This window comes from Lepisosteus platostomus, chromosome 24 (assembly GCF_059453375.1).
Source record: "Lepisosteus platostomus isolate fLepPlt1 chromosome 24, fLepPlt1.hap1, whole genome shotgun sequence".
Classification (NCBI taxonomy): domain Eukaryota; kingdom Metazoa; phylum Chordata; class Actinopteri; order Semionotiformes; family Lepisosteidae; genus Lepisosteus; species Lepisosteus platostomus.
Window position 1 is genome coordinate 6,155,191 of NC_142634.1, and position 26,365 is coordinate 6,181,555.

General features: G+C 42.0%; 1 protein-coding gene across 1 annotated transcript; it reads right to left on the reverse strand.

The window, feature by feature from the left end:
• Positions 1-507: 507 nt before the first annotated feature.
• On the reverse strand, positions 508-25,778 carry txnrd2.2 (thioredoxin reductase 2, tandem duplicate 2). Its single transcript, XM_088618761.1, has 17 exons — positions 25,680-25,778; positions 25,247-25,312; positions 24,582-24,638; positions 24,168-24,312; positions 23,769-23,843; positions 22,444-22,522; positions 21,983-22,045; positions 21,351-21,421; positions 17,105-17,124; positions 16,482-16,573; positions 14,534-14,708; positions 9,138-9,274; positions 6,207-6,302; positions 5,616-5,708; positions 4,045-4,116; positions 3,815-3,912; positions 508-3,099 (listed from the first exon to the last, which is right to left on the reverse strand). The coding sequence occupies exons 1-17, from the start codon at positions 25,753-25,755 to the stop codon at positions 2,970-2,972; spliced, it is 1,545 nt and encodes a 514-aa protein (XP_088474887.1). The 5' UTR covers positions 25,756-25,778; the 3' UTR covers positions 508-2,969.
• Between the last annotated feature and the right edge of the window lie 587 nt (positions 25,779-26,365).

Sequence of the window (26,365 nt, forward strand, 5' to 3'; positions counted from 1 at the left end):
GAGGCTACAATGCAGGGGTGAGTCTGAACAGAGAGTTAGCCTGTCAAACCTCAATAGACAGGATTAAGACACAAAATATTGCCGAAGTCAGTGACATGCTGACACGTCCTTCTAAATACACTTCATTACGGTTTTAATCATTTATACCTTTAAGCGAATCAATACTGCTGGACACAATGACAACCTGCTCTGGGAGATACATCCAATAATGCTGGGTAGGCTTCACTCGCCAGAAGCATTAATCCAGAACGTTTCTAGAGTTATAAAGTCTCTATCCTTAAGCAAACAAAAGCATGACATCTCCTGCCAGTGCAGCTTCTACTGCAGCCTGACAAGGCTGAGCTTTGGAGAGACCCATCAGCGCAAATGGACAAAGGTCACTGGACTTTGACCCTGACCCCTGCACATTTTCTTGGATTCTGCCGAGCCAGGCAGCTGATCTGCTAATGGAGCATCTGGTCTTAAAACAAAGATAACCAAGGCATGAACACAAAACACCTTGCCACGTTTCAGAGTGAACACAGCCCCACGACGGGCAGTTTTTATTTCATTTGGGAATATGTCTTTCTATACATCAAACATCAAAAACAGAATAAATCTGGAAAAGAACAAACATCGTGCCAGAATCAGACTGGTTTTCTGCTTCAGCTGTAATGAGGCTGGGTGCCAGTTGTCATCAGACCTCTCCTGCCCAGTTAGGGTTGTAGGACGAGTCATCATGGGCTGGCACCCTGTCCACAAACCCTGGCCCCAACAGCTCTCTCAGCCATGTCGCTGTAGGGCTGGGGTAGCCACTTCCTTATTTAAACAAGTGAAACTAAAGAGGGCTTTAAGGCAACACCACTGGTACGGGCAGAACAAAGGCATGTTACACTCTCTTCATAATATGTTACATTTTACACTACATTTTCAGTAGTCAGAAAAATAACACAAACTTTTACAAAGAAATCCATTGATCTGAAAAAAGTCAAAACAAATCGAAACTGCAGATTTAGACTTTGTTACAGAGTCAGCCTGGTTAAAGTGTCCCCAATACTGATAAACTGTCGAGATAAAGGCAGAGAAGGTATATAGTTAATGACCTCAGCCAATCATCTTCGGAATAAATTTTGACTCTCCATTACATTGCCTGCACCAGTGTTGTACCTGATTAAATCGAGGGTTTTAGGTCAGGTAACGAAGAGTAACCAGACGTCTATCTCAATGCCTGCCCTATCCTTAAAGCCCACTGACTGAAGATTTCTTGGCCCCAGCCCTGCAGCGATCTCCCCCCCCGCCTAAAAAAACGAGCTGTTAAACCAGTCCAGAAGGTCAGGGTGCTTCCATCATCACACCGCCCCTGAACAGAGCACACAGGAATCTCCGCACAGGCCACGGAGGGGAATCAATGTCTTACTCCAGACAAAGGTACAAATAAACGTGGTAGCAAGCTCTCCGAAGCTCTTGTCATCTTGCCTGTCAGGATAATTAATCGGCAGGCTCAGATTAGAGTTCGAACCAAAATAAACGTATTTGTCTGCTGCCCCCTCAGCCACATTTCCACTTCTAACTTTCTTCCAAATTTCTAAGCGTTATAGCTGTGGTGAAGGCTTACGCCAGGACGGTTTAAGGAGCTCTGGATGTGATTCAGTGCATCTTACGTTGAAACCTCAGACACAAAATGAAACCACACCACACCCGCTAGACAGTTTATAACGTTGCGGCTGTGTTGTGTAACATCTTTAAAGCAGAGTAAGACACCGCCTCAAAAAGCTTTCTACTGCATGTGATATAACTCTCTTTCTCGAAATAAGACTATGATATACATGTATGTACCTGAGGCTCTATGAAGATGTAAATGGATGTTTCCCGCATATCTAGCGACTAAATGAAATATAAGGCTTGGAATAAATCCCTACATCAGGAATAAAAATACATTTGGAGTTTAAAATCACTCCAAAACGAGTGTTAAAATTTATTTATTCTCAACACGGGAGGAAGCAAAAAGCTAGGAGAGAGCTGACCACTTTCATACCTGTGTATTTAGACATACGGTGTGGAAATACAGACAGCTCCTTGCTCAACACACTTCGCCCAGCAACCCGGGTGAAAACAAGAGACAATGGCACCATCTGCTGGCAAGTTGACAGGCAACATTCCACATTGACCATTTAATTATTTTTCCAAAAACAAATGCGTATATTGTATATGTGAGTGGTGGTTGGGACAGTGAATACCAGTCAAAGATTACTACTGAAAAATAATCATGTCATTGTATTACTGAACATATGAGGTTTATGAAAATGAACAGGAAAATTAATAACTAGAATACTTTAATCTTTGAGAAACCAATGTGTTGATTGACAAGAGGCTAATTTAGCAGAGACGGCACCCTTTACTCCATTTTCAGTGACTGTCTCATACCATCCGTCACCTTGACACAAACACTGAGTATCACTTCCCAAGACAGGAAATACAGAAAAAAAAATCCAAAATGTAAAGTGGATCTGTCTTACACTTTTACTAAGCCGTATTAACGCTGGGCTATTACACAATTTACAGGTTTAAAATCAGATTCCCTCGTTTTTTCTGGTGGTGCAATTCTCAGCACTGCTTCTTCTGTCTGCAGAGCTGCAGCTACTGCAGAGATCAAGTCACCTATGAGACTGTAGCTCTCCAGTCCCAGAGGCAGAGCACTCTTCTCCACTAAATCCTAGCTAGGGATGACAAAGCGCATTACATTCACTGAGCTCTGACATTTCATGTTCTAAATTTTCTTGGCATTGGGGTTTGACCCAATTATCTACAATCATCTGTAATGTAAAAGAAAAACCCCTATGCAAATGTGCAATAAATATCTTCATCTCTCCATCAGCTGCACAGAAAAAAAAAGAAGCAAACAGCAAGGAAAGCATCTACCACGCTTACTCTAACCTCCCCTCTCTTTCTTGCGAGAGGATTCTTGTGTGCTCTGTGGTTCAGGGGTGGTCTTACCCTCAACAACCTGTGACTGTGGCATCAAGCCCCGAGCGCTTGGTGATGTGCAGTTTGGTGATCTCCTCAGCACAGGTGGGGTGGATGCCCACCGTTGCCATCAGATGAGAGTAGGTGGCACCACACCTGAGACACGGAGACAACAGTGCATCAGGAACTGAGCAAAGCCGAACAAACAGGTCAAGGAACACTACTGCCCACAAGTACACTCGTACATCCCAAAGAGCCACAATATATAACGTGGGTGGCACCCAAGAAAGACTGTAACCCTGCAACGACTGAAAGAGTCCTAGGCTTTTATTTCTTAGGCCTAGCAGACACTCTTGTCAGCTGTCACTTGCATGCAGTCAACACAAAAACCAGATAAAATAATGCAAAAGAAACACAAGAAATCACAGTCTTGCAAAACAGTAAAACAAAAAAAAGACATTAAATGTAGCCATTCTGATGTTTATTTTAGGCTTTTTACACAAAGTATTCTCACATGATGTCGGCTGCTTCTTTCTATGAAAGTGCTGTGGGAGTCTGGAATTAGCTACCCAGCCATGTTGTTGAAGCTGATACCCTGGCTTCTTTCAGGAAATCACCGGATGAGGTCCTTGAATCAAACAGTAACTGGAAACTAAGCAGGCGGGATGGTCTGAATGGCTTCCTTTCATTTGCCACCTTTCTTATGCCCTATGGCTATTCTATTACTTGTGTGTACCTATACTGTATATAATCTCTCAGCCATGCATTTTAGCAAACTTCTTAATCTTTTTAAAACATACTGTACTGCAGCACAAGGGTTGTTCAATGAGTAAGTACTTAGAGAGCTGCAGGAATGGAGGTGTGAGCTTACTGTATTCCCAGAGCAAAGCCTTGTGTGACCTCTCCAGCACTAGGTCCAGTGAAGTGAAGCCCCAATATTCTCTGGTCACCATCTTGCAAGCATACCACCTAAAAGGAGAGTTCAGAGAACAGAAAATAATATTGTGCAGAAATAGTTTGTTGCAGGTGTTTTTGAAATGGTCAATTTCAAAGCTTACACGTGCTCTATAAAATCAGCATAATACTAGGGAAAACCATCACCTTGATGTAGCACTGACTGGAATCTCTCCCTGCCACTGTGAACTCCAAAGGTTTGTAAAAGGCATGGAATACCTACAAATGGAAACGCAACAAATTAAAAAGAGCCAATATATCAAATGAACATTGTACTGCAAATACTAAATAAATGACAAATATATGCTAATAACATGTCATTGTCTTGTGTATTCTGCTGAATAAAATATCAGTGACGGGCATGCACTGTTCATTGAAGACTAGCTATCTTACACTGTGGCATGGCTAAAGAGGAAATTAAAACAAAACTCTTTAGAAGTGTATTTGATTATAGCATTTCTCTGATCAGACTTTTCTCCCTTCAAAAATTCTTTAAGGAAGACCTCCATCGGAACAAGCGAGTGATCGGTAGCTCTCTGCTTTTAGCACTGGACAACGTAGCTGAAATTGAAATACCACATGCTGAAGTTGGAAAATGGCTAACTGCAGCATTGCCCGCCTTTGCTGATCCGTGAGGACGTGTTCACACGTGTCATCTGGACCTTCTGAGCCATTTAGGATACCTGCTGCTCTTAGCTGTCAGAAATCAGTTTCTGATACCGCTTTCCGATAAAAGAACTGCACGTCGTCACTTGCAACCCATTTCAATCAAACCTCCTGTTTAAGCGTCAATCAGCCGGTGAGTCACGGCCCGGCGCTAAATTGTTTTCAGTTTGTTTTCCACAGGTGTTGGAAGCTCCCGCACAAAAGCACCCTGTTGTCAGGAGAGCGAGGGGAGAGCAGCTGCCCATGCTGTCAGCCATTATAGACAGAGGATCACGCCACTCGGCCGCAGAACAACATAAAACCATAAAACGGAAGTGTGTGCAATGATAGATTGATTTAAAATAGCACGCTAACCAGTCTCGGGATTAGTATTGCTCTTCTGCTAAGCTGAAAAGGAACAATCATGAATGGCAAAATGATAACTTTCTGTAAACAGGGTTTGCCAATTAAAATGCTGGTGCCCCCCAAGTGGCTTCACTGGTAAAGATGCTCGATCAGAGTGCAGATTAAGCTCTACAATCCAGTCTCCCCAGTTCAAGCCTGGGTCATGTCACTAGTTAACTGACCGGGATTCCTTAAACTGCCGCGGACAACCAGCTCGCAAGGGGTACAGCTGGGATTAGCGGGCTAGATCTCTCTTCTCAACAACTTCCTCGGAACCGGCAGGACCACTGGGAAATCCAGGAGGAAAATGCCTCTCCTCCGATGTGGACTAACCCTCCGGGGTGACATTGTACAGCTCGTAGCAGGTCAAGGGATGACCAGCTCAGTGGTCAGGTGGGAGGGGCCTGTCTGCACCTCCTCATTCACACGTGGTCACGGTGGGGAGGTGGGATGTAAACATGCAACAGGCTGTTCCAAGCTGGGAGGGTGTATAACAAAAATAAAGGACTTCTACATTTAAAGAAAATGAAAATAACCTTGCACCAGAACAGCCGATTTTGAGTGAAGATCAACTTCAAAATGATGAAAATGAGAAAAAAAAAGGCGGAATATTTTGTTGGCTGTGCACCCGTCTCCTCTCAGTCTCCTGACAGCCTGCAAAGACTTACCTCTATGTTATCTTCTCCATGACGTCTGACTGCCTCTTCCTCTGACAGTCCAACACAGCCGTATTCCAAAGGAGTGAACACAGTGGTAGGGACCTGGGAGACCAACAAAACCACAAAGTTGACTGTACAGCTTGTCCACTTAGCCATGGTCCCTGAATGACTGAATGAGTCCCGCTGGCTAATTCAGGTATTTTACAACCCCATATCAGCAATGAAAACTGCCAAAGAAACCGGACTTTAATCAAAAAACAGAATCCGTGCATCACATCTAAAAACACTGAAGTTACTGTATATTAAGCACAGCTAAAAAAAAATGTCAGGATAGTTAAGTAAATAGGAAAACTGCTAAGGTTCTTCTTATTTCCATGAAAAAATAATTATGTTCGCTGAAGAATCTTGACGATTCGGTTGCATATTTTTCACCACGTTTTTTGATTTGTGGACGAACTCTTTTATGATAAGCTTCAAAGGCTCATACAAGGAGGGTCTGCAGGAAAAAAATCGGACAAGCTTGAGCTGGTGATGAAAAGCATCTAATAAAAAACAGCAAAGCCATCAGCCATCAGAAACTTGGGGGAAAAACTGACTCACATTGTCATAGTTCATCAGCTCGCTCGCCTTGTCAAAGAGCCTCCTGGCCAGCAGTTTCCCTGCCTTAATGGCTGTGGGGGTGAGTTCGGGCCGGTCCTGCAAACACAAGATACAGTTATATCGGGTGTTTAGTGCCTTACTGTTGCATCTCTAACAGGCACCAGGCACAGTATCCTGCTGTTATCATGCAATAAACATCTGCAAAACTTTGTTTTCCATGTGATATGAGGAAAACTCTCAGGATAATTGATTTCATGCAATCCAAAGGAGTAATGTTATAGGAAAGCAGTAAAAAAAAAAAACTTTTTTCACGGTGAATAAAAAAAGTGTTTTCAGACAGCTGTTCTTTGTCAATATGAGTAAGCATCTATGTATACATAGTTTAATTTAAAGTCTGCTATTGGCTTGGTTAAAGAGAGGAATGTTAAAGTTTAAGGATATGGTTTCACAAAACTATAGATCAATTCAAGACAAAGGCTTGGTTCCAATTTCGTTTTATTTAAATACATTTTCTCTCTGGCTCTACTATAAAAATATCGCCTAGTAGCTATAATATACATTTAGATATGTATCGTTGATAAGATCTTCTACCCCACCACGTCCCGCCAAAAAACCTTCTATGTATGCACTATGTGATAAATAAGGAGAAATTGTCTACTACATCTACCACAACATAAGGAGTTCATGTTGCATTGCCAGTTTTGCTCTGGTGGGAAAACAAACACCAAAAAGCATTCTTTTCAGTGTTTGTTTTCCATGTCGCAAATGTGTTTTTTATTGAAAACGGCAAGGGAAAAAAACATTGGTAAAACATTCACGCCCCGTTTAAAAGTTCATCTTTAAAAAAAACGCAAATAACAAAATAATGGGTACCAGGTAGAGTAAATACTATGTCTATGCAGGTGAGCATGAACGAGTTTCTGCTTTTTTTCCCCAATGCAGATGTTGACGTTTTTCAATGGCAACCTTCAGTCTCCCTTAAATGAACTTGTAAAAGTTCTCTGATGCATGTGGTCCACAGCTTCATGAAGTCCAACACAGATACACTCTGAAACAGTAACAGCCTTTTCATACATGTGTGAATATCAGTGGAAGAAAAAGCTGTGAGGAGTCAAAAGGCAGAACAGGGAACTTGATCTTCACTGAATGACTAAACACTTAAACATTTTTCAAACATTTTATTAGTTCTTCAAAAAAGGCAGATGTCATGGATGTGTCAATGTCCTGCAGACTGATACAATTCTTTGTCCTGTATGATGTACCAGAGCAGCTGTGACCTGGACAGACAGCCAATACCATAAAAAATATAAAAGGCTTTGTTTCTTGTTATATCAACCAGAAGATCACTAGATAAGAATTTGAAAAGTAGTGGAGTAATGGGCTGAAAATGAGTTTTACTGCTTGTCCCGTCCTCTTCAGTAACGTATTTTTGTGGCGGATCATTTGCAGTGTTGAGGTTAGCGACAACAGCTCAGGTGTGGGAAAACTAACTTCTGTTCATCATCCTTCTGGCAGTTCCAATCACAGACTGAATTCCAAGTCTTTCCATCTCCACAAAAAACACAGGCCAGACGTGTGGGAGAAAATGTTCTTCTCTGTTTTTTTTGCAAGTTCATTTTCTTTATTCGGACCTTTCAGAAAGCTAGCCTTGAAGGGACCAGAGGGCTTGGCTACACATCAAGGCAGATGATATTTAATCCCACATGCCTTTTTAGATTCCTAGTTTTCTGAATCACTGCCATTGTTATTTCCAGATAGGTGTTCCTATTGAGACAGATTTATGGCTACACAGAGAAATGTCACGGACAGCTACAGAGAAACACCCCAGAGAAAAGGGTAGGAACTGCGAGGTGAATTTTATATATTGCTCTCAAACCCTCCTTTCCTGCTTTATTAGATATGGAAACCTAATTAGTTCTTTTTTTTATCCCTCTGGAAATACTAAATGGTTTGGATCAATCAAGTGGTATGATTGCAAAGTTTGAAAATGCAGTGACTCCTGTAAGAATGGAAACACAAATCCACTGCACAAGTACTGCCGATACTCCACTTAAAACTGAGAACATTCCAATCTGTCCAGCTGTGATTTTTAACAACTATCAGTTTTTCGGCTGGTTTTCCAGGCTTGTCTTTACATTGCCCTTTACAGTACAAAAAATATTGTATTTCTAATTAGATCTTTTTTAATTCCTCTGGTACAACTAAATGATTTGGATCAACCAAGTGGTATGAGTGCAAAGTTTGAAATTACTATATATATACACATGGGCAGTGGAGTCACTAAAAGCCCAAGAAGTACTAGAAAGGTGACATGGTGACAACTAGGTTCCACTATTCACTAGTTCATCTATGGAAGTTCATTTGCAAAGATCCTTAGAGTTCTGGTTCCTATCCCCAGCCCTGAAGCACCCATGTGGTTAATTCCAACCCTGAAGCATAATTTGATTATTTGATTCAACGTGATGCTTATTGAATTCTTTCAAATGGTTTTCTGCAACCCAGTGCTCAGTTCAGAAAACAAAATTGGTTCTACGGACATTGTCTCCAAGAACTTTAAGAGGACTACTCTCAGTCTCTCGACTTGCCTATTAAGGTTATCCATGGCAGTCTCAATAACTCCTAGCAGTTATCGCCTGGAAGCAGCTGGGATGAGAACAGGCATTTCTTGCTCCTCAGGGGAGTAAAGAGCCCAGTCAGAAAGGAGTCATGTGTTGTGAACTGGTGCAGGGTTGCATTGATTTCTGAAACCAGATCAGAACTGGTTTTAAACCAGTTTTAAAGGCTTAATCAGTGCGCAGCACCTCTGTGAACGGGCTCAGACAGCTCTTAAGGGTTCGCTGGATACAACTGGGACAAAAAACCAGAAGACTGTGGGCTCCTTCAGAGCCAGGGATGAGACTGATGCTTCAGAAGACCTTGACCGAGACTCACCTCGCTGGCATCCCCAAGGGCGTAGATATGAGGCACGGATGTTGCATCGTTGGCAGATACAATAACTTTCCCAGATTCTCGGTTGACCACCACGCCGATTTTTTCCAGCCCGAGAGCTTTAGTTTCAGGAGCTCTTCCTGCAGGTAGAAAAGTCACCCATCAGCAGTGTAAAAACATTTCATTTTCTATTCACATCTAGACACATCAAAGACCCAGGATGTGTCGCACACATGCCTTGAACTCTCCCTGCAAGATGCAATGACCAGAATCTCTAAGATCCCACTTGAATAAGTCATTGCACTAACTGAACAAAATGGAAAATGCATGCAGACTACAGCCATAACGTAAGTGCAGGAAAAGAAAAACATATCATATCAACGAGATCATCACAGATAACAGGTCTGCACAGTAGCTTCCCAAAGTTAGCATGCTCATCATTACAAACTGTTAAGCTACTAATTCCTCAGGGGTTTATTTATATCTATTTTTTTAACTGTACAACTGTTGAAAAATGTCCATAAGTAGTTATAAACCTTATCTAAGAATTTTAAGCAAACAAACACACTGCATTTGGTCATAAAAAAACACAAAATAAAAAAAAAATCAGCCCATCTTTTAACACTGGTCCAATTATCGCAAACGTGTATGTGAATCATTTTGCCACACATCTGCCATCTGGCCCCTAGTGTCATGTCTGATCGCCTGTAAGAGTCTCTGTGTATACATTTTCATCTGCCTGGACCGCACTTCCTCTGGGACAGCTGACTGATGCTGTCGACACTCTCCGATCTCTCGCTCTGCCTCTCCCATCGTCTGCGGGAGACTCTTTCTTCTGGTTCCCTCAGTAACACAATAAACACTCCCTCACCCCCACCCCCCCTGCTCGCAGGGCCAGGCCGTGTGGATGCTGATGCTATCACGCAGCAAAAAAAAATAAACGCAGAGACCTTTTCCTGGCTGGGCCAAGAAACAACTTCCTCCTTCTCCTGAGCTGGGAGAGCTGGATTGTGCGAGACGAGCAGTTTGCACATGGAGACATTGAGCATTCCTGTAGATTGTGGGGATTTGTGGGGGTGGTCGTGGTGGTGGGGGAATTCAAACACCTCTTGCTTCCTGGAAAAGTTAGGCCAGTGACTGCTCGATACTGCAGACTACAGCATTTCTAATTGTCCTCTTTTTCTGTATTGAAACAGTCCAGACATCAGCCATCTGAGTTGTCCATTATGAGTTGCATTTCTAATTTCCTGTCATTTTAAATGACCGATTTCATCATGACATTTCAGGTTGATCTTTAACTTTTTCCCCCGCACTTGTTTCCCAGCTCTGATTCTTGATGGGAACTGTATTGGTACTGCAGTAACAAATACCTTTGCCTTGTGTGCCTGCAGTGAAAGGGACCCTTTGTTTAAAACCGTATTCTTGCACGAGAAAATTCCAGCAGCAAGATTCCTTCATTTTGTTTTCTACACTTCTGAAGTCCTTGGCTTTGCTGCACCCTGAAGCTCCCACGCACACTGCTTTCCACAGTTTTATATTAACGTATTGGAGACACATCTGGTTCTCCATTTTCAGCAAGAGCAACAGTAACGGCTCGCTGCTGCCTGTTCATTGTAAACACCACAACATTCACTTGTGATGAAAGCATCTGATGTGATGTTCAACCGCAGAATGAAAAAAAGATTAAAAAAATCCAGCGTTTTGGAATTGTTACAGAAATTCCTTGAATCGTCCTTGAAGCGCAGTTCTATATATAGCAGTTTTTGGGGTCCTTTTTCTTCCCTTCTCTGTTTATCATGGCTTGGCGGTGACTAGAAATCTCTGTTGTGCGCAGCGAATGAATGACACTCAGTCACAGATAAGGGTGTTCATTTAGAATCCAGCACAGAAATTCCAAACACGCAGGACTGGCCGCCAGACCCCCACAATCAAGGAAGAACAAACGGCTGCCATGGCAGATAACGCCAAGGGTAGAAAAACTAATTAGCCACAACCACTGCGTTGGCAACACATTCAATGAGGTTAAATTATCATCCAGGTAAAAAAAAACAAAAACAAAGGGATACTCTACATTTATTTACAAGGTACTGCCACTATATGATTCTATTAGTGATGACCTTATTAGTATAAGCTCCCGAATGTGTTTTTTTCCTAATTCTTTATTCCTCATTTCCCATATCACCAAACTCTCTCCAGTTGTCAAAGTGCATTAGTATGCAGCTCTCCTTGGGTGTCAGTTTTATACACAGAGTAGGCACTTACAGAGTATATAAAAATCAAGGGTTTAGGGATCACAACTCATAAATTACTGTCTGATGGTTTCCTGCCGCAGGAAAAGGGGCGAGAGAACAGCAATGGGGGGGCTTTTCTGAGCTGCTGTCAGATTGAGTATTCTATTACAATATGAACACAAATACAATGTAGTGAAATCATCATTGCCACCAGCTGATATTCCTCACTGTGGGTCACCTAGTTGCCGCAGCTGTAAAAAAATGCTTCTCTTTCACTTTAACTACAGTTATATAGTTCTTCACGTCCAAAAAACGATGGTGTAAAAGGCTACAGGTGCTAGCAGTAGCAATTTCACCCTGCAACTCACAACTGGCAACCCACTGAAGCTCAGCAGGTGTGAGCCTGGTCAGTACCTGGATGGGAGACCTCCTGGGAAAAACTAAGGTTGCTGCTGGAAGAGGTGTTAGTGAGGCCAGCAGGGGGCGCTCACCCTGCGGTCCATGTGAGTCTTAATGCCCCAGTATAGTGACAGGGACACTTTACTGTAAACAGGCGCCGTCCTTCGGATGAGACGTAAAACCGAGGTCCTGACTCTCTGTGGTCATTAAAAATCCCAGGGTGTTTCTCGTAAAGAGTAGGGGTGTAACCCTGGCGTCCTGGCCAAATTTCCCATTGCCCCTTACCAATCATGGCCTCCTAATAATCCCCATCTATGAATTGGTTTCATTACTCTGCTCTCCTCCCCACTGATAGCTGATGTGTGGTGAACGTTCTGGCGCACTATGGCTGCCGTCGCATCATCCAGGTGGGGCTGCACATTGGTGGTGGTGGAGGGGATCCCCATTACCTGTAAAGCGCTTTGAGTGGAGTGTCCAGAAAAGCGCTATATAAGTGTAAGCAATTATTATTATTATTAATTTAAAATGAAGTGACGAGTAATTCAGAATGAAACAAAGCGAAAAGGAAGGAAGAGATGGGTAAATTAAAAAACTGCCCTGAAGTTTGGTCTCCTTAGATCTCAGAAGCGAAGTAAGCCTGGGCCTAGTCTGTACTGCAGTGGGAGACCACAGACGTGCTGCTGGTGATTCACAGCGTCACAAAGAAAAACATGCTGTGTGAGCTGTGTTCTAGATGAGAGCAGAGGTCTCCTCAGTTCTCTGGTCTCTCAGAATCTGCCCATTATTTTAACTGGTGAAGCCATTTCTCACATCCGCGCCTGACCTGCTGGGTCACAGCTCCCAGGATAGGTGCTGCACTTCAGTGGTGAATGAACCCGACGCCTTCATTTACGTGAAGGCCTACTGAGATGCAACACAACACAAGCCGAATAGAAACATTTGCTTCACAGGCTGTGGAACAAGCCACGTGTCCTTAGGTATTACAGGCAGCTCATCAACAAATGCACTGTTTTTTATAATCATCCAGAAGTGATAAATAAATCAACTATACATATTGCAAAAAGATTCACTTTTGAAAGTACGGTCTGATGATCGTTCAGCTGGTCAGACTGCGGAATGAAGGTGGAGGAAGAAGACAGCTGTGTGCGTGCTCACAGCTCAAGCAGGGAAGGGGGTCCTGCTTTCAATCCAACACCTTATCTAGAGGGATAGCAGGCAGGAAATCCTCAGTGCTGCTCCGTTTCCTAACCTATTATCCAGGACACCTGGTGTGGGTGTGTCCGCGGATTAAAAACAATGACTTACAACACCAATTTTGAATTCCTCTCTCTGACTGGATCTGAAGCTGAAGGGTGGGGCGTCTCAGCCAGCATCTGTGCCAGTAAGCTAGGGGCACATGTGCCAGTACATGATTCCAGTGTGGCTACTGTTGTTCTAACGCAGACCGACGTCCCTTCTTGTGTTTAACCGCCATCTGCAAAAACTCACAATCCATCTGCACAGAATGTATCGATTGGCTTCTAGTGAAAACGACTCATCTAGTGAAACAACATCTGTAGGAGATGAGAACACTGAGTAACCTCTCACACAACTGTTAGAATTAACATGGGGTCTGTCAGGCCTCTGTAAGGCTGATCCAGTATACAATAAAGCAAATGGTACTTGTGCCTTTAACAGCACCTCAAGCATAAAACCTGACAAAGTGTTCTTGTAGAAGTCCTGCATAAGTATTTATTCCCATAGACATTTTCAGCTATTATCATGAGAGTGTAAGTTCAAACTCAATAGCAGATAGCATGCTTACCCTTAAACACTGGACCTCTCTGTGAAAACAAATAGAACAAGGCTAAGTGCAAGTGCTCATATAATGGCAAACTACTTCTGAAACTTCAATTGTAAGCCTAATTAAGAGTCAAGTACAGGAGACCGCCTAGAGCACAAGGAAACACTATTCCCTATTGGCAGGGTAGAGAACTGGGAAGGTCAGTTATCTTTTTCCAGAAACAACCTGTCATTGTCTGGCCAACCCTGACGCAAATACAACACAACGGAGCTCCCAAACAGTTCCCACTGTCTATCCTCTGATGGAATCAGAAAGAAAAACGAGTCAATTCAAAACCTGGCAAAAGCCAATCACAGGTAATAAAAGTGGAGAAGCAAAAAAAAAAAGCACACAGACAAATGTGCGATTTCCGCAAAAGGGGCATCAACCAGGAAACCCAAACTGAAAGAACAAAAGAGGGAATTCAATGACCTCCTTCACAGGGACATCCTGATAAAGAAAGCCTGCAATCCACATGGCCGATATGAAACTTCCTGTGATATTTCCATAATACCACATTTATTACTTTGTTTTGCATTTGATAGTCTCACTCTGTGCTGACACTGCATGTCTTTCTTTCGCTAAGCAATTAAAAACCTCTGTATTGCACAAGACATAACAGAACAGTATGTCTGCCACTATTGGAAAGAACTGTACCTCTTTCTCTATATTTATATGTGTGTCCACTAATTAAATAGAGAGAAATAACATCTGCTTTAATGGTTGCTGCTCAACAGGGAGTGGTTCTGAAAAATCATGCTACAGATGAGGAGGCTGTGTTCTCAGGCAGGTGTAATGGTCTGGAGATCTCAAACAATTGGACCTGCCGAAGAAGAATGTCAGAATTCACAAATACAAAGTTTGTGAGAGGGCAGGTGCTTTGCTTTAATGGGTCGTGGAACCTGGGAGCTTTTCTTGCAGAATCTCTGCAAGGCCGGTATGCTCACCTATAGCCCACAGCACGGTGTCAAAGGTGTCCCCATCTTCCCTGCCGGTGTCCAGATCCATCCATGTCACCCGGAGGCCTCCTGTCTGCAGCTTCTCCACTTTCTTGGGAACACACTTCCAGATGAACTTGGTACCATAGGACTCCATGTAATCAGTCAACAGGTGGGCCATTTGCTGCAAAAGCACCAAATCAGAATTATTGAACTATTTACAAAATTTGTGATTTGGAATGGCTTTTCTAGTATTCCAGTAGGACGACAACCCTTTGTTTTTAAAAGGACAAATCCCCGACAAGTTGTTTTTTTTATACTTTTGGTTACTCATGTGAAAATCAAAAATGATCACTAAAAAGCATTTAAAGAACAGTTTCATTGTCTTTCCCAGATAAAAAAAACAAAAACAAAACAAGCCGAGCCAAGCCTGTACAGCACCTCTTCCTGTTATTGCCAAGTATGCTGTCAATCTCCCTGTGGTGACTCAGATGAGAAATCCATGTAGCTCTTTCCACTGCATCTACCCCACCACTTACAGCAGACGTCTGAGCGGGACACCTTTAATAAATCACCTGGAAACTAAGCCAGTGCTGCTGCTGCCAAATTACTGTCACTGGGGCTTCTTCATTCACAAATGTCATAGGGCTTTTAATAGCAACGAATTGTCATGTTTAAAATATGCAATAATTGTTTCAGAATGATACATGAAAATAAAAAAGAAAATCCCACACACAGCGAAGGGTTCTGGCTGCAGTGGTTAATCTCTTCCTTTTGTAATGAAAAGACTGCAGGCACGGCACCTAGTCATACTTCCAACTGCCCCAGGCAGGCAGCTACAAGCTCACTCCTGAGCTGTACTGTCTGTAGACACTGCCAACTCTGGGACAGGCAGCACAGCCATGCTTGAAACAAATTGGGGGAATTTAAATCCCTTTTGTTCAAACCAATTATGAGATTTTGTCAGGTCAATGTAGGTAAAAAAAAATGTTTATGTTCAAACAGCCTCGTTGAGCATACTTAGCATGTCTCAGACAAGTGTATCTGACTAATATATATTTCTAATTAAGCATGTTTTCCTACTGGTTAATGCTTAACAATTGACAATTCACTTTGCTTTTCATGGTATTGCAGTAGACCTCACAGAGGTTGGAAATACCACCAACACCCCCAAAAAAATAGATACTTCAAGCACTTAGTTCTTTTTCATTCACATGCAGACATGTATTCTGATGACACTAAATGTGTTGAAGACTGTTTCTTAGACTGCTGTTGAAACACCCTGCCAACAACGTCACCAGATAGCATGGACTCTTGTGTGGGCAACGTGTTCCTACTTTGCTCCTACTTGTTCCATCTTCTGAGCGCTCCACTCAAATAAGTCTCATAGATATACAAGATATAGTCCTGGCCATGTAAATTGCAAAAGAATACTTTGTTCATTGGTGTGTGTGTGCGCTGTAAAGTACAACCATTAGTACTGTTGGACCTAGTGCATGCGAGGTCTCTCGGAGCTCAAGAATGCTCGTGACTCGCCAAGCTCCCTGCACAGACCTTCCACACAGCTGTTCTGGCTCTTCTACAGCTCTGAGCCCTCCAGACAGCCCCTTCTTACACAGCTGTGCAGGCCTGTCCAGTTCCCCACTCTTTGAATGGATAGTTTTAAAAGAAAGCATCAGATGACCAGCTTGTGGAAAAAATGTCATGCTGGAAGCTTTTCAGTTTCAGAGGCAGTGTTTTTTTTTTTTTGTATCTGCACTTCAAGCTATGCCAAGTTTTAATGGGGTTTAGAATGGCTTTATTAAAACCACCCATCGGCCACCATGTACAGTCAACACCTGCTCTAAAAACCAGACCTGCAAATTACAGTGGCTTAATAAACATGCAGAATTCAAAATAATCAGATGATCTGATAAAGTGATGTTAAAAGTTCAGCCAAACCTGCTGGAGACCATACCTGGTCGAACCCTCGAAGGGGAATACTGCGCACCATAATGGAGGTGTCCAAGCCGATGCCTGTTAGAAAGCCAGCACACTCCAGGGCAACATCTTCAGCACAGCAAGTTCAGGAATACAAAGTCACACATGGATTACAAGCTTTACAGCTTGGACAAGGGACAAGGGACAACTAAAATGCATTCAAGAACTCTTGGATTAAGCACTTGCATTGCTCCAAGAAGCAGAAGATCATACCACATGCTACAATAAGACAATGCTGCAGAAACCGGGTTTACATCAATTCTTTTCTCAACATTATATATGCTGGGTGGTAAACATATCAATCGACACATGTGAACTCATAAAGTAGTTTACAAATACATCCGGTTCAACTGCATCCTTGAAACACAGTGGGGTGCCTGTGCAATTGATACGGTCTGTATGTTTTCACCAACAGCAAGTGCTGCTGCAGTCAGTGGCTGTCAGGCCTAATCAGCAGCCTGACAGGAGGAGAAGAATCTCTCCCCCACCCCCCTTCCTCAGGGAGATGATCCTTCCTGCTGGAAAATTCTCTAATGGTGGACATGTCGCTCCAGAGCTCCAGAGCACATCCACCCAAGCAGCGGTTTGTCGGAAGGATACAGCTAGCACCAACGACTAACCTGAGAGAAAGGAGAAAGGTCAAAGGTCATGCAAAAATCTATAGAGGGAGGTGATGTTAAAATTGTAAATGCATGAGCAGGACCCGATTGGGCTTTCTGTGCACACATTTGGTCACCACATTACAACGATACAGTTTATAATAAATGCCTGTGCTCTACAATCAGTTCAGAGAAGAGCAAACTGGGTTACAAGCCAGGGTTCAAAGGGATGATCTCCACAGGGAGATGATCTTTCTTGCTGAAAACTCTCTAAACTCCCTGTCCTACATCGAACCTATTTAGCCTAGACCAGAGAAGACAAGATGTCCGCAGGCTTGACTTTGTCAGATCCTTTAAGGATATTTACTATTTGGATCAGGTCTCCTCATTAGGAACCAACACAATTAGGGTGAAACACAAACCAAAGGACACAGGTGAAAACTATCTGGAACTGCATTTAAAACCAAGAACAGGATGTATGCAGGGTGGAACAAGCTATTCAGCCACAATGCTGAACCTAAAAGCATTGTTTATTTTAAGTAAAATCTGAACCAACAGTTGTTATTCCATGAACAACTCGGTAATCAAGTAAATTATTCCAATAGAAAAAAAAACAACAAATTAGTTTCATACCTCAAATAAAAAAAAATATTTTAGAAAAATGCACTAATTGTAAAACCATCCAAACATAAATCAAAACATTAAAAAAAATCAAATTTGCCAAAAACTATCCTTTAATACCCAACTCATGCACTAGCTCATGAAGTAACTCCTGTTTTATATTTTCACAAAACCACAGACCATCCGAAAAGGTCTACACCAGATCAGCCTGAAAAGGAAATGATTTGCACAGGGTTGGTTTAAACGTTGCAGTGTTCCACTCATTCACACAGTAGGAAGAGCAGAAAGCAGGTAGAGACTGTGTGGGGCCCTGGTGAATCACACCTTTAATCCACTGGTAAGATATAGTGCTGCAAGAATAGGTCATTGTAATGTCACTCTTGACCCCTACAGATACTAAATACTACATCCCTGTCTCAATGCATGCTCCACAGCACCATCTAATTCCAGCATTTACAATGATATAACTCTTCCTTCGGGAGGGAATGACACTGCTCTTCACATTTCAGTTCAACTTGACAGCCAAGTGCCTGGGAGTCATTCACTCATACAAAAGCTGGCACATTTCAGACAAGCATCCCCAACTTGCAACTGTCCACTTAACGTATAGCTGTACTTAACACACATTGTAGGATGGCTTATGGGATTAGGCAGGGAGCTTTGCCGCTATTCCAGAGTTTTATGGCAGAGACACATCCTATGTGATAGCTGGTTTATTTTTCCCCTGGGGACGTCACAACGATTTGCTCTCATCTTCCATCTGCCATCTCTCTGGCCGAGTTGTAGGCAAAAGGTATGTGCAGGTGAGAATCTGTAATGAGGAAACAGTCCTTCTGAACTGATCCGCCTTTCCAACTTCTTTAGGTCAAAGACACCCCAGAAAACTAAATATGGAAAATTGGAAAAGTTCATTTATTTAAGGGAAAACTGGAAATGTAAAATTAAACTAACAGTGCATTTAACCGGAAAAAATAAAATATTGCATAAAAAAACTAGACTCTACAAGCACACCACAGTAACTGAGGACAGGGTACTTGGTAAGCATTTCTAAAAACTTTAAAGGTACTAACAAAGTCAACACATGGGACTATTTAAAAACCAACAATGAACAAATAACCTCAGAACACATTATTCAATATTATTGCTATTATTTATTTGTCCGATGCTTTTATCAGAAGCAACTGACATTTGTACCCAGTAAAACAGAAGGTATTTTAATGGAGCCATCTGAGCGAAGTACCTGGGTTCAATCGCACCACAGCCCTAACCACTGCTCCACCTTTATTTTCGCAGAGCATCGTGGGGGTGGAGCACAAGCCCTCCAGCCACGTTCTCGAAGCAGATTACCTGGGATCTCTCAAGAAACAGCTGGACGAGAGCTGTGGTTCAAAAAGCTGCTGGCAACCCAGTAAGAAACAAGGGTGTCTTGTCATTTGTAACCCTTCTTTTATTCTGCCAAGAATCAGCTTCTTAATTTTGTGGGACCCTTGGAACCACTTTTTTTTTTTTTTGCCAGTGGGACATCTCTGAGCATCACTCCAGACTCGGCTAACCCAGGCTTTTATTTTGGGTGGTTTCACGTTCCGAACTGGGGAATGTGAACTGGGTTTAGTCATGAGGCAGGTTCTTTGCACCCTCAATGAACCGCAGGCTTCAGACACTGGGTGCCAGTGCTTGGCTGAGGGGCCGAAGATGTGAAGCTGCCACCTGGGGGAGTATGACTGAAGGTCTCCAACCCCCATGAAAGTTGCAGCACCCGTTAATTTTGGAGGCTAGACAAATTCCATAACTAGACACTTGTATCAAAAAGACACACGTGTATTTGGCACTCTGCGCTGCTTTGGTCCTGAGCTCTATTAACCTTGGGCTGCTATCCGTTATCTCAGGGCCCTGTGATGATAGCACAGAAACAGCTCAGCTCCAGCTGCAGAGGAGTTACTCCAGAAAGGCAGCAGCGTGTCCTTCTGTGTCTGACCCTAATCCGTGCCTCTAGACCTTGGCATTAATGGCGCTTTCTACAGACGCTCACAGGCACAGGGTGAAGAAACACAGAAAAGCTACTGTAGCCCCCGCAGGCTTTATTTTAACTAAAACTCAGGAATGCGATGTGTAAACACTATACTCCCTTAATACACTGTTACAACTTGCACTCACAGCCAAGTGGACAAAAGCCGTGCTGGGAAGAGTAATTTTTTAGTTTGATTCCTTCAGCTGTTCCCTACAAGGCTTTGTGCAGGACTTAATGCAGATTTTTTTATTCACTGCTCATTACAACACTTCCAATAAACTGCCTCTAAGAGATCTGCACGCAATCTGCAGAGACCTATTACAATTTTTAATTGGCTTTGCAAAGATTAATACGTAGGTTGTACATTTACAAAGAGGGTTTGTATACATCAAAATTATGTTTAAATTACATGTATCGTTTTAAAAATAAATACGCTTTTTTAATTCTAATTGCAAATGTCAGTTTCAGTGAAAGCAGAATTGTCTGCCCAGTAAACTCCTTAGTTAGTAAGGAGCAATTCTGATCATTGCTCCTTCCTCAGTGAAAGCATTAGCTCCAAGAGCATATTTTGCAAAATTTTTAGATTGACCAAGCTTGTAATTTCCATTTTTTAATCTAAAAATCACTCATGCAATAAAGAGGAACATGTTTAATGAAAACTGACCTCCTCAAAACAAAACTAGAAACTAATGTACAGCAATGAAACGTGTAAATTTCCTACTTTAATTCTAAACTCTTTCAAAACACTGCCATACTAATAAATTCACTAGACAGTCAGGCTTGCACCCAGGATACCAAACTGCAGGATCCAGCTGACAGATCTATTTTTCTCACAAACCCCACATGAGGAAGATGCACACGTTTTCAGACTACACCATCATGTATAGGCTATCATCCCTAAGAGAAGACTGGGCTGTCGAACTGTCTTGACCGGTCTTGCATAAAATTACACAGGCTCAGGTGTGCAGAGTCGCGGGCCTGCCCCAGCGATTACAAATCATTCACTTCTGCCCTCAATAGTCATCAGACGCTGCAGGTGATATTACTAAGACTGCGTGGAAATAGGCTGTCAACTGCTCTCTCAGCTGCTATCTATCCAGTACCATCTGTGGGAATGACAACAACACAAAAAAGAAAAGTAGGGAGAGGGCATGTCTCAAGATGCTGTACTTCACAGACAGATTCCAAAACAAACTAGTTTGCATAAAAAAGTTATCATTTGCTTACGATTAGACCCTGTTATTCTGCCATACTCAAAGAAGTTGACATAATGTATTTTTAATCAACCTGCTTTTAAAAAGGAAAAGAAAACTACAGGAGATACACCAGCAGTATTATAACAATTAAAATAGTTTTATCTCATCTCTTCTCTTACGGAATGAGTGAACAATTTCATTGGAAAGAGAAGAAAAAGATTAATGGTGAATATATACTGCCACCATGTGGCAAAACATAATCACTACAACCATACACAGATCCCACTTCACACACACTGCTCCAAACAGAACCTCTCACCTGGACAAGACAGAAAACGCGAGAAAGTGGAACCTTAAGAATATAATTCAGGGTACACACACAGATGCACATAATCAGCGACATGGGAGGTGGTTTTACTCACGTTTTTCCAGGTGATTCTTTCAGCCAGAAAATGTCATCACTTGAAATTCCATGTTCTAATGCCCCTGGAACCTGACACAGAAAACAAATTAGCTGATGAGATCAGACAAGCGATTTATCTCCAGGCATGATTATTTTTTTTCCTCCCTGTGATTTTTCACACCTATTCAGTGCACCTTAAAAACTGCAATCGACATGTCATGAAGCCAAAAAAGAAAAACACAGAAAATATGTTTCAGAACTGGAATCACTCAGAAGGCATGTGATGTGGTATGCTTTACAAGCATAAACAGCTGAACAGATCTGCATCGAAGAACAGGACCCAGGCAGCTGATTAAGAGATAACACTTATCTCTCCATGCAGATGATCTGGTGCTTGACTTGCACAAAAGAAGATACCATTTTCACCACCATTAAAGAGGGAAAACCTCTTTGCAGCTGACCACGAACAATTAAATAGTTATGAAAGGCCAAAACAAGCACTGCCTCAGGAGGACTACAATATACCATTTCATAATAAGAGGGCTTATTTAAGACATGGTCCGAGTCTCTGCTGATCAATCTTAATGAATTCTTGCCTACAGATTCTGTTCTTCCAATTCTGCTGAATGTAAATTATGTGGGGAGACTCACATTTGTTGGGTACCTTGGCCGCCCTCCTGTTGCAATCACGATATTCTCAGCTGTAAGGACAGTCTGCAGATACATGGAACAAGAAATAGCATTTAATTTCCCAGTGGGGAAAAAAACTATGCCTCAGTAATTCTCCTGAAGTGGATTAAAAACAGCTCCACGTATATAGTTTTAAAGAAACAAACTTATTTAATCTTTTACTTGTTGTACTTGTTTGATAAAAAGTACTTCACAGCTCAGTTGCTTTTAACAAGCAGACTCATTGATCCGTTTCATCTCACGAAGTCTACTTATCTGATAATTTCTGCTGTCTGTCATGTCATACATTAAATGAAGACAGTAACCTTAACTTGAGCTTTTTAAAAACCCAATGAGTAAATCAAGAGAAGAACAACAAAATTGTTTCGGTCACCTTTTCAATTCAACATTTCATTAAACTCAGTATGTAATCTTCAGCTTACCTCCTTACCAGATGCAGAGACTCCTCTAATAGTGTGTTCATCTACAAAGCTTCCTTTCAGGTTCAAATACTTCACTTTTCTGTCAAGGTCAGAAAGATAAGATGTAAGACTCTGACAGATTAAGTTGAGTGGCAACAAATCCTTACATAAAAACATAGGGAAGAGCCCAGAAGGCTCAAATCAGCACAAGCCTAAATACTGAACTTTACCCTATTTACTAATTTAATAGCATAATTCCTTAGTGAATTCTTAAGATAAAAAAATGTTTCTAAGCTATATATCCTAATAATGTAGTTATTTCATAACTACTTCCTGTAAATACTGCACACATGAACAGAGAGTGTACTCCTGTGATTAAGCACCTGTTTGGCCTGCAGCCATTCAGCCTGAGCAATTCTAGTAATCTGTGATAACCTGTTGGTGCAAAGAGGTTTGCAGTCCCTTAGAGGTAAGAACGATAAAGGATATCGTTATAACTTCACAGGAAGCAGCACAGCAGAAAGAGACATCTTCCTGAATGTGACAAGCATTTGCCAGCAGCTATATCACCCTGCAATTCACAGCTGGCAGCTCACTGAAGCTCAGCAGTGTGAATCTGGTCAGTACCTGGTTGAGAGACTCCTGGGAACAACTAAGGTTGCTGCTGGAAGAGGTGTTAGTGGGGCCGTAGGGGGCGCTCTCCCTGCGATCTCTTTGGGCCCTAATGCCCATCCTTCGGATGAGATGTAAAACCAAGATCCTGACTCTCTGTGGTCATTAAATCAAAAGGCGTAGGGGTGTTACCCTGGCGTCCTGGCAAAATATTCCATTGGCCTTTGCCGATCATAGCCTCCTAATAATCACCATCTCTGAACTGGCTTCATCATTCTGCTTTCCTCCCCACTGAGAGCTGGTGTGTGGGGAGCGTACTGGCGCACTATGGCGTCCGTCACATCATCTAGGTGGGGCTACACACTAGTGGTTGAGCAGAGTCCCCATTAACCATAAAACATTCTGAGTGGAGTGTCCAGAAAAGCACTATACAAATTTAAGTAATTAATATTATTTGGATGCTGTGCAATCCTATACAGCATGTGCTCTGAATGAATGTAAACCTCAGATACCTTCAGATATGTACAAGGTAACAAAATGAGCCATATGGCTTTCTCTGGTTTGGAACCTCTTATGCTCTTATTTTAGAACATTTTCAGCATCATCGGCAGCAATGAAGCTTTCCGCATACTGTGTGTGCAGGGAGAACAAAACTTTTTTTTTTTAAACCCAGCTACTTTTTAGGAATAACTGATCACTCTGTTTTATCTGGAAAGAAATCTCATGTCACTTACCTGTCCTGCAGCTGGACACGGTGTCCCCAGTTCAGAGATCTCACATAGTTCTGTACAGCCTGTGCCATCGCCTGCCTGCACAATCCAAGCAAAACATTTAGCAGCTAAGAGCAGAGTCAGTGACTAATCATACTTCAAATAAGATGTAGTAGTAGTAAAAGAACATATCCAATATTATACTTAAACAAGGATAGATAAGTAGGTTTTCAGTTACTTTTTAAAAATAATAAAACAATTCAGTAACAAATTGTAATATTACAATATTAACAAATATTCTGTGGAAAAAATGCAATATACCATCAAAAATGCAATGCAATAAAAAGCAATAAACTGATTAACTATGCACTGCGGAGGTATTTCCGGGCCACCTCTGACCTGTCTTAGTGTGGAGACACTTACCAGTCATGTGACACTGGACTCGGGATGCTCCAACCAAACTTCTGGGCATCTTTTACTGCAACACCCAGCAACGCAGACTGGTGCATAAGCTTCTTGGGAATGCATCCCACATTCACACAGGTCCCACCTAGGCCCCATTTGGTCCCTCAAACACAAAATTAATGCAAGCATTAGAGAAAAGAAGCACTAAACGAACTTTTCCACCCAAAGTGTTTTTACAGTTTTTTTGCCATCTGAACCCTCTAGATACGGTGAGGAGGTTGGGACACAGTACATAAGATAAAATTCTCTTACAATGTTTCAGGAGAAACATACACCACTGTCTGCTTCAGCCACCAAGGCGCTATTGTATTGTAATGCACAATTTCTGCCTTCAGAAAACATGATAAATTCACCAGGAAATAATAATCCTACCTTTAGGTGAAGGATTCACATAGTCCAGGACAGCAACATTCTTCCCCAGTTGAGCGGCTAAACGAAAACAATTAATTCAATTGAAACCCCAACTTGAAGGAGCCTCTAAAACAACACTTAAGACACAATTTGTTCAGAAATTGGCAACTAGGTTTATGAGCAAGTGGTCACACCAGTGTTAGTCCTCGACTAATTGGCCTGATTTCATAGATTCAATTAAGGCTTTGAGTGACTTGGCTCCCCAGAATGTAGAAAATATTTTATCAGTTTGCACCTCCTCACGTTTCCCCTGTACCCCCCATGCGACCTTCACTTATCTGATTCAGTGTGGTCAGATAACCAGTCTACGGTCTGTGGGTGACTGGGCCTTGTGCTGCTGTACCCCAGATCTCTGAAATACCATCCCCCCAAACATCAAAGACTTCGCTCCCTTGGGTGCTTTTCAGTCTAGCCTAAACATCTTTTGTGACTGTTTCAGCTTCTACATCTGCTTTGTTTTCCTGGCTTTGTCACTGTCTTACGTCAGGTGCTTCTGAAGAACTGTAAAGAACTTGGTGGCTTTTAAAACACATGAAAACTAATATGAGACCAAAACACTACAATTTAACTTTCAGTCCTATCAGCTCCCACTAGTTTCGTCTAAGGGCTGATGAAATAATACGCACCTTCTTTTGAACAGGCCAATCCTCCGGATCCACCACCAATAACAACCAGATCATAGTCATATTTTCCTATTAAAAAAAGAGACCAAAACTAGTATTTGTGATTTTTACCTTATTTGCTACAGCGAGGATAATTGATATATACTAACCGACAGGTTAATCTGATAGATACCGTTATTCAAACACAGATTTGACTATAAAATATGTTTATTTAATTTAAAAAGTATAAAATATTAAAAAATGATTAACGTAACTGGAAAGGCACGAAACAAAAACGAGGTCACGGTAGCGGACCTGAAGTACAGAAACACACATTTCAACAATTCGTGAAACATTAATGAGTTGTGACCTAATTAGATGTAAACTTCAGCTTATATTACTAGTTTTCCACATAGCAAACATGCAAAGCAGTTGTCTATCATAAACACTAACTTACGTGACAAATTCCTAACAAAACTGTACAAAATACACGTCCGTTTAAACCGGTGTCTCCACCTGCAGAGCGCGGCCATATTGTTTACAGAAAAAAAGGCCCCGCTAGACGGGTCCATCTGCGAGCTGTCTGCTAAGTTGCCTGATTATCTGTCTTTTTGTGTTTACGTTTTAGTTCTTTCTTACATTAGTATTTTGAAATTATATAACATGGTAATAATGTAATATAATGATTATTGAAAATGATTTATTGAAAATCGCACACATGAAAATGTCCTTCTAACGAGTCCCTTTATATCAGAGACGTTTCTGTTCTGCATTCAAAGTATTCAGAGTCATTTCAGTGCACATCCACCTTCTACAGACAGTGGAGTCAGGATTTGATGTACATCAATTCACATTTTCTACCACTTCATCCAATTCAGAATCGCAGGGGTGCTGGAGCCTATCCCGGCAAGCAACAGGCACACACCAGTCCATCACAGGGTAGACACACAGACCCAAACACGCACGGTCCAAACACATGTTGTAGGTTAATTATCTTCTGGGACAATTGGCCCAGGTGTGTGTGTGTGTGCATGTTTGAGTCTGTGGATCCACCCTGCATTGTGTTCTGTCCAGGGTGTAACCTGCTCTCCCGCGATCCTGAACTGAAAGTGTCAGTTAGAAAATTGGATGGATGGCCTGAGA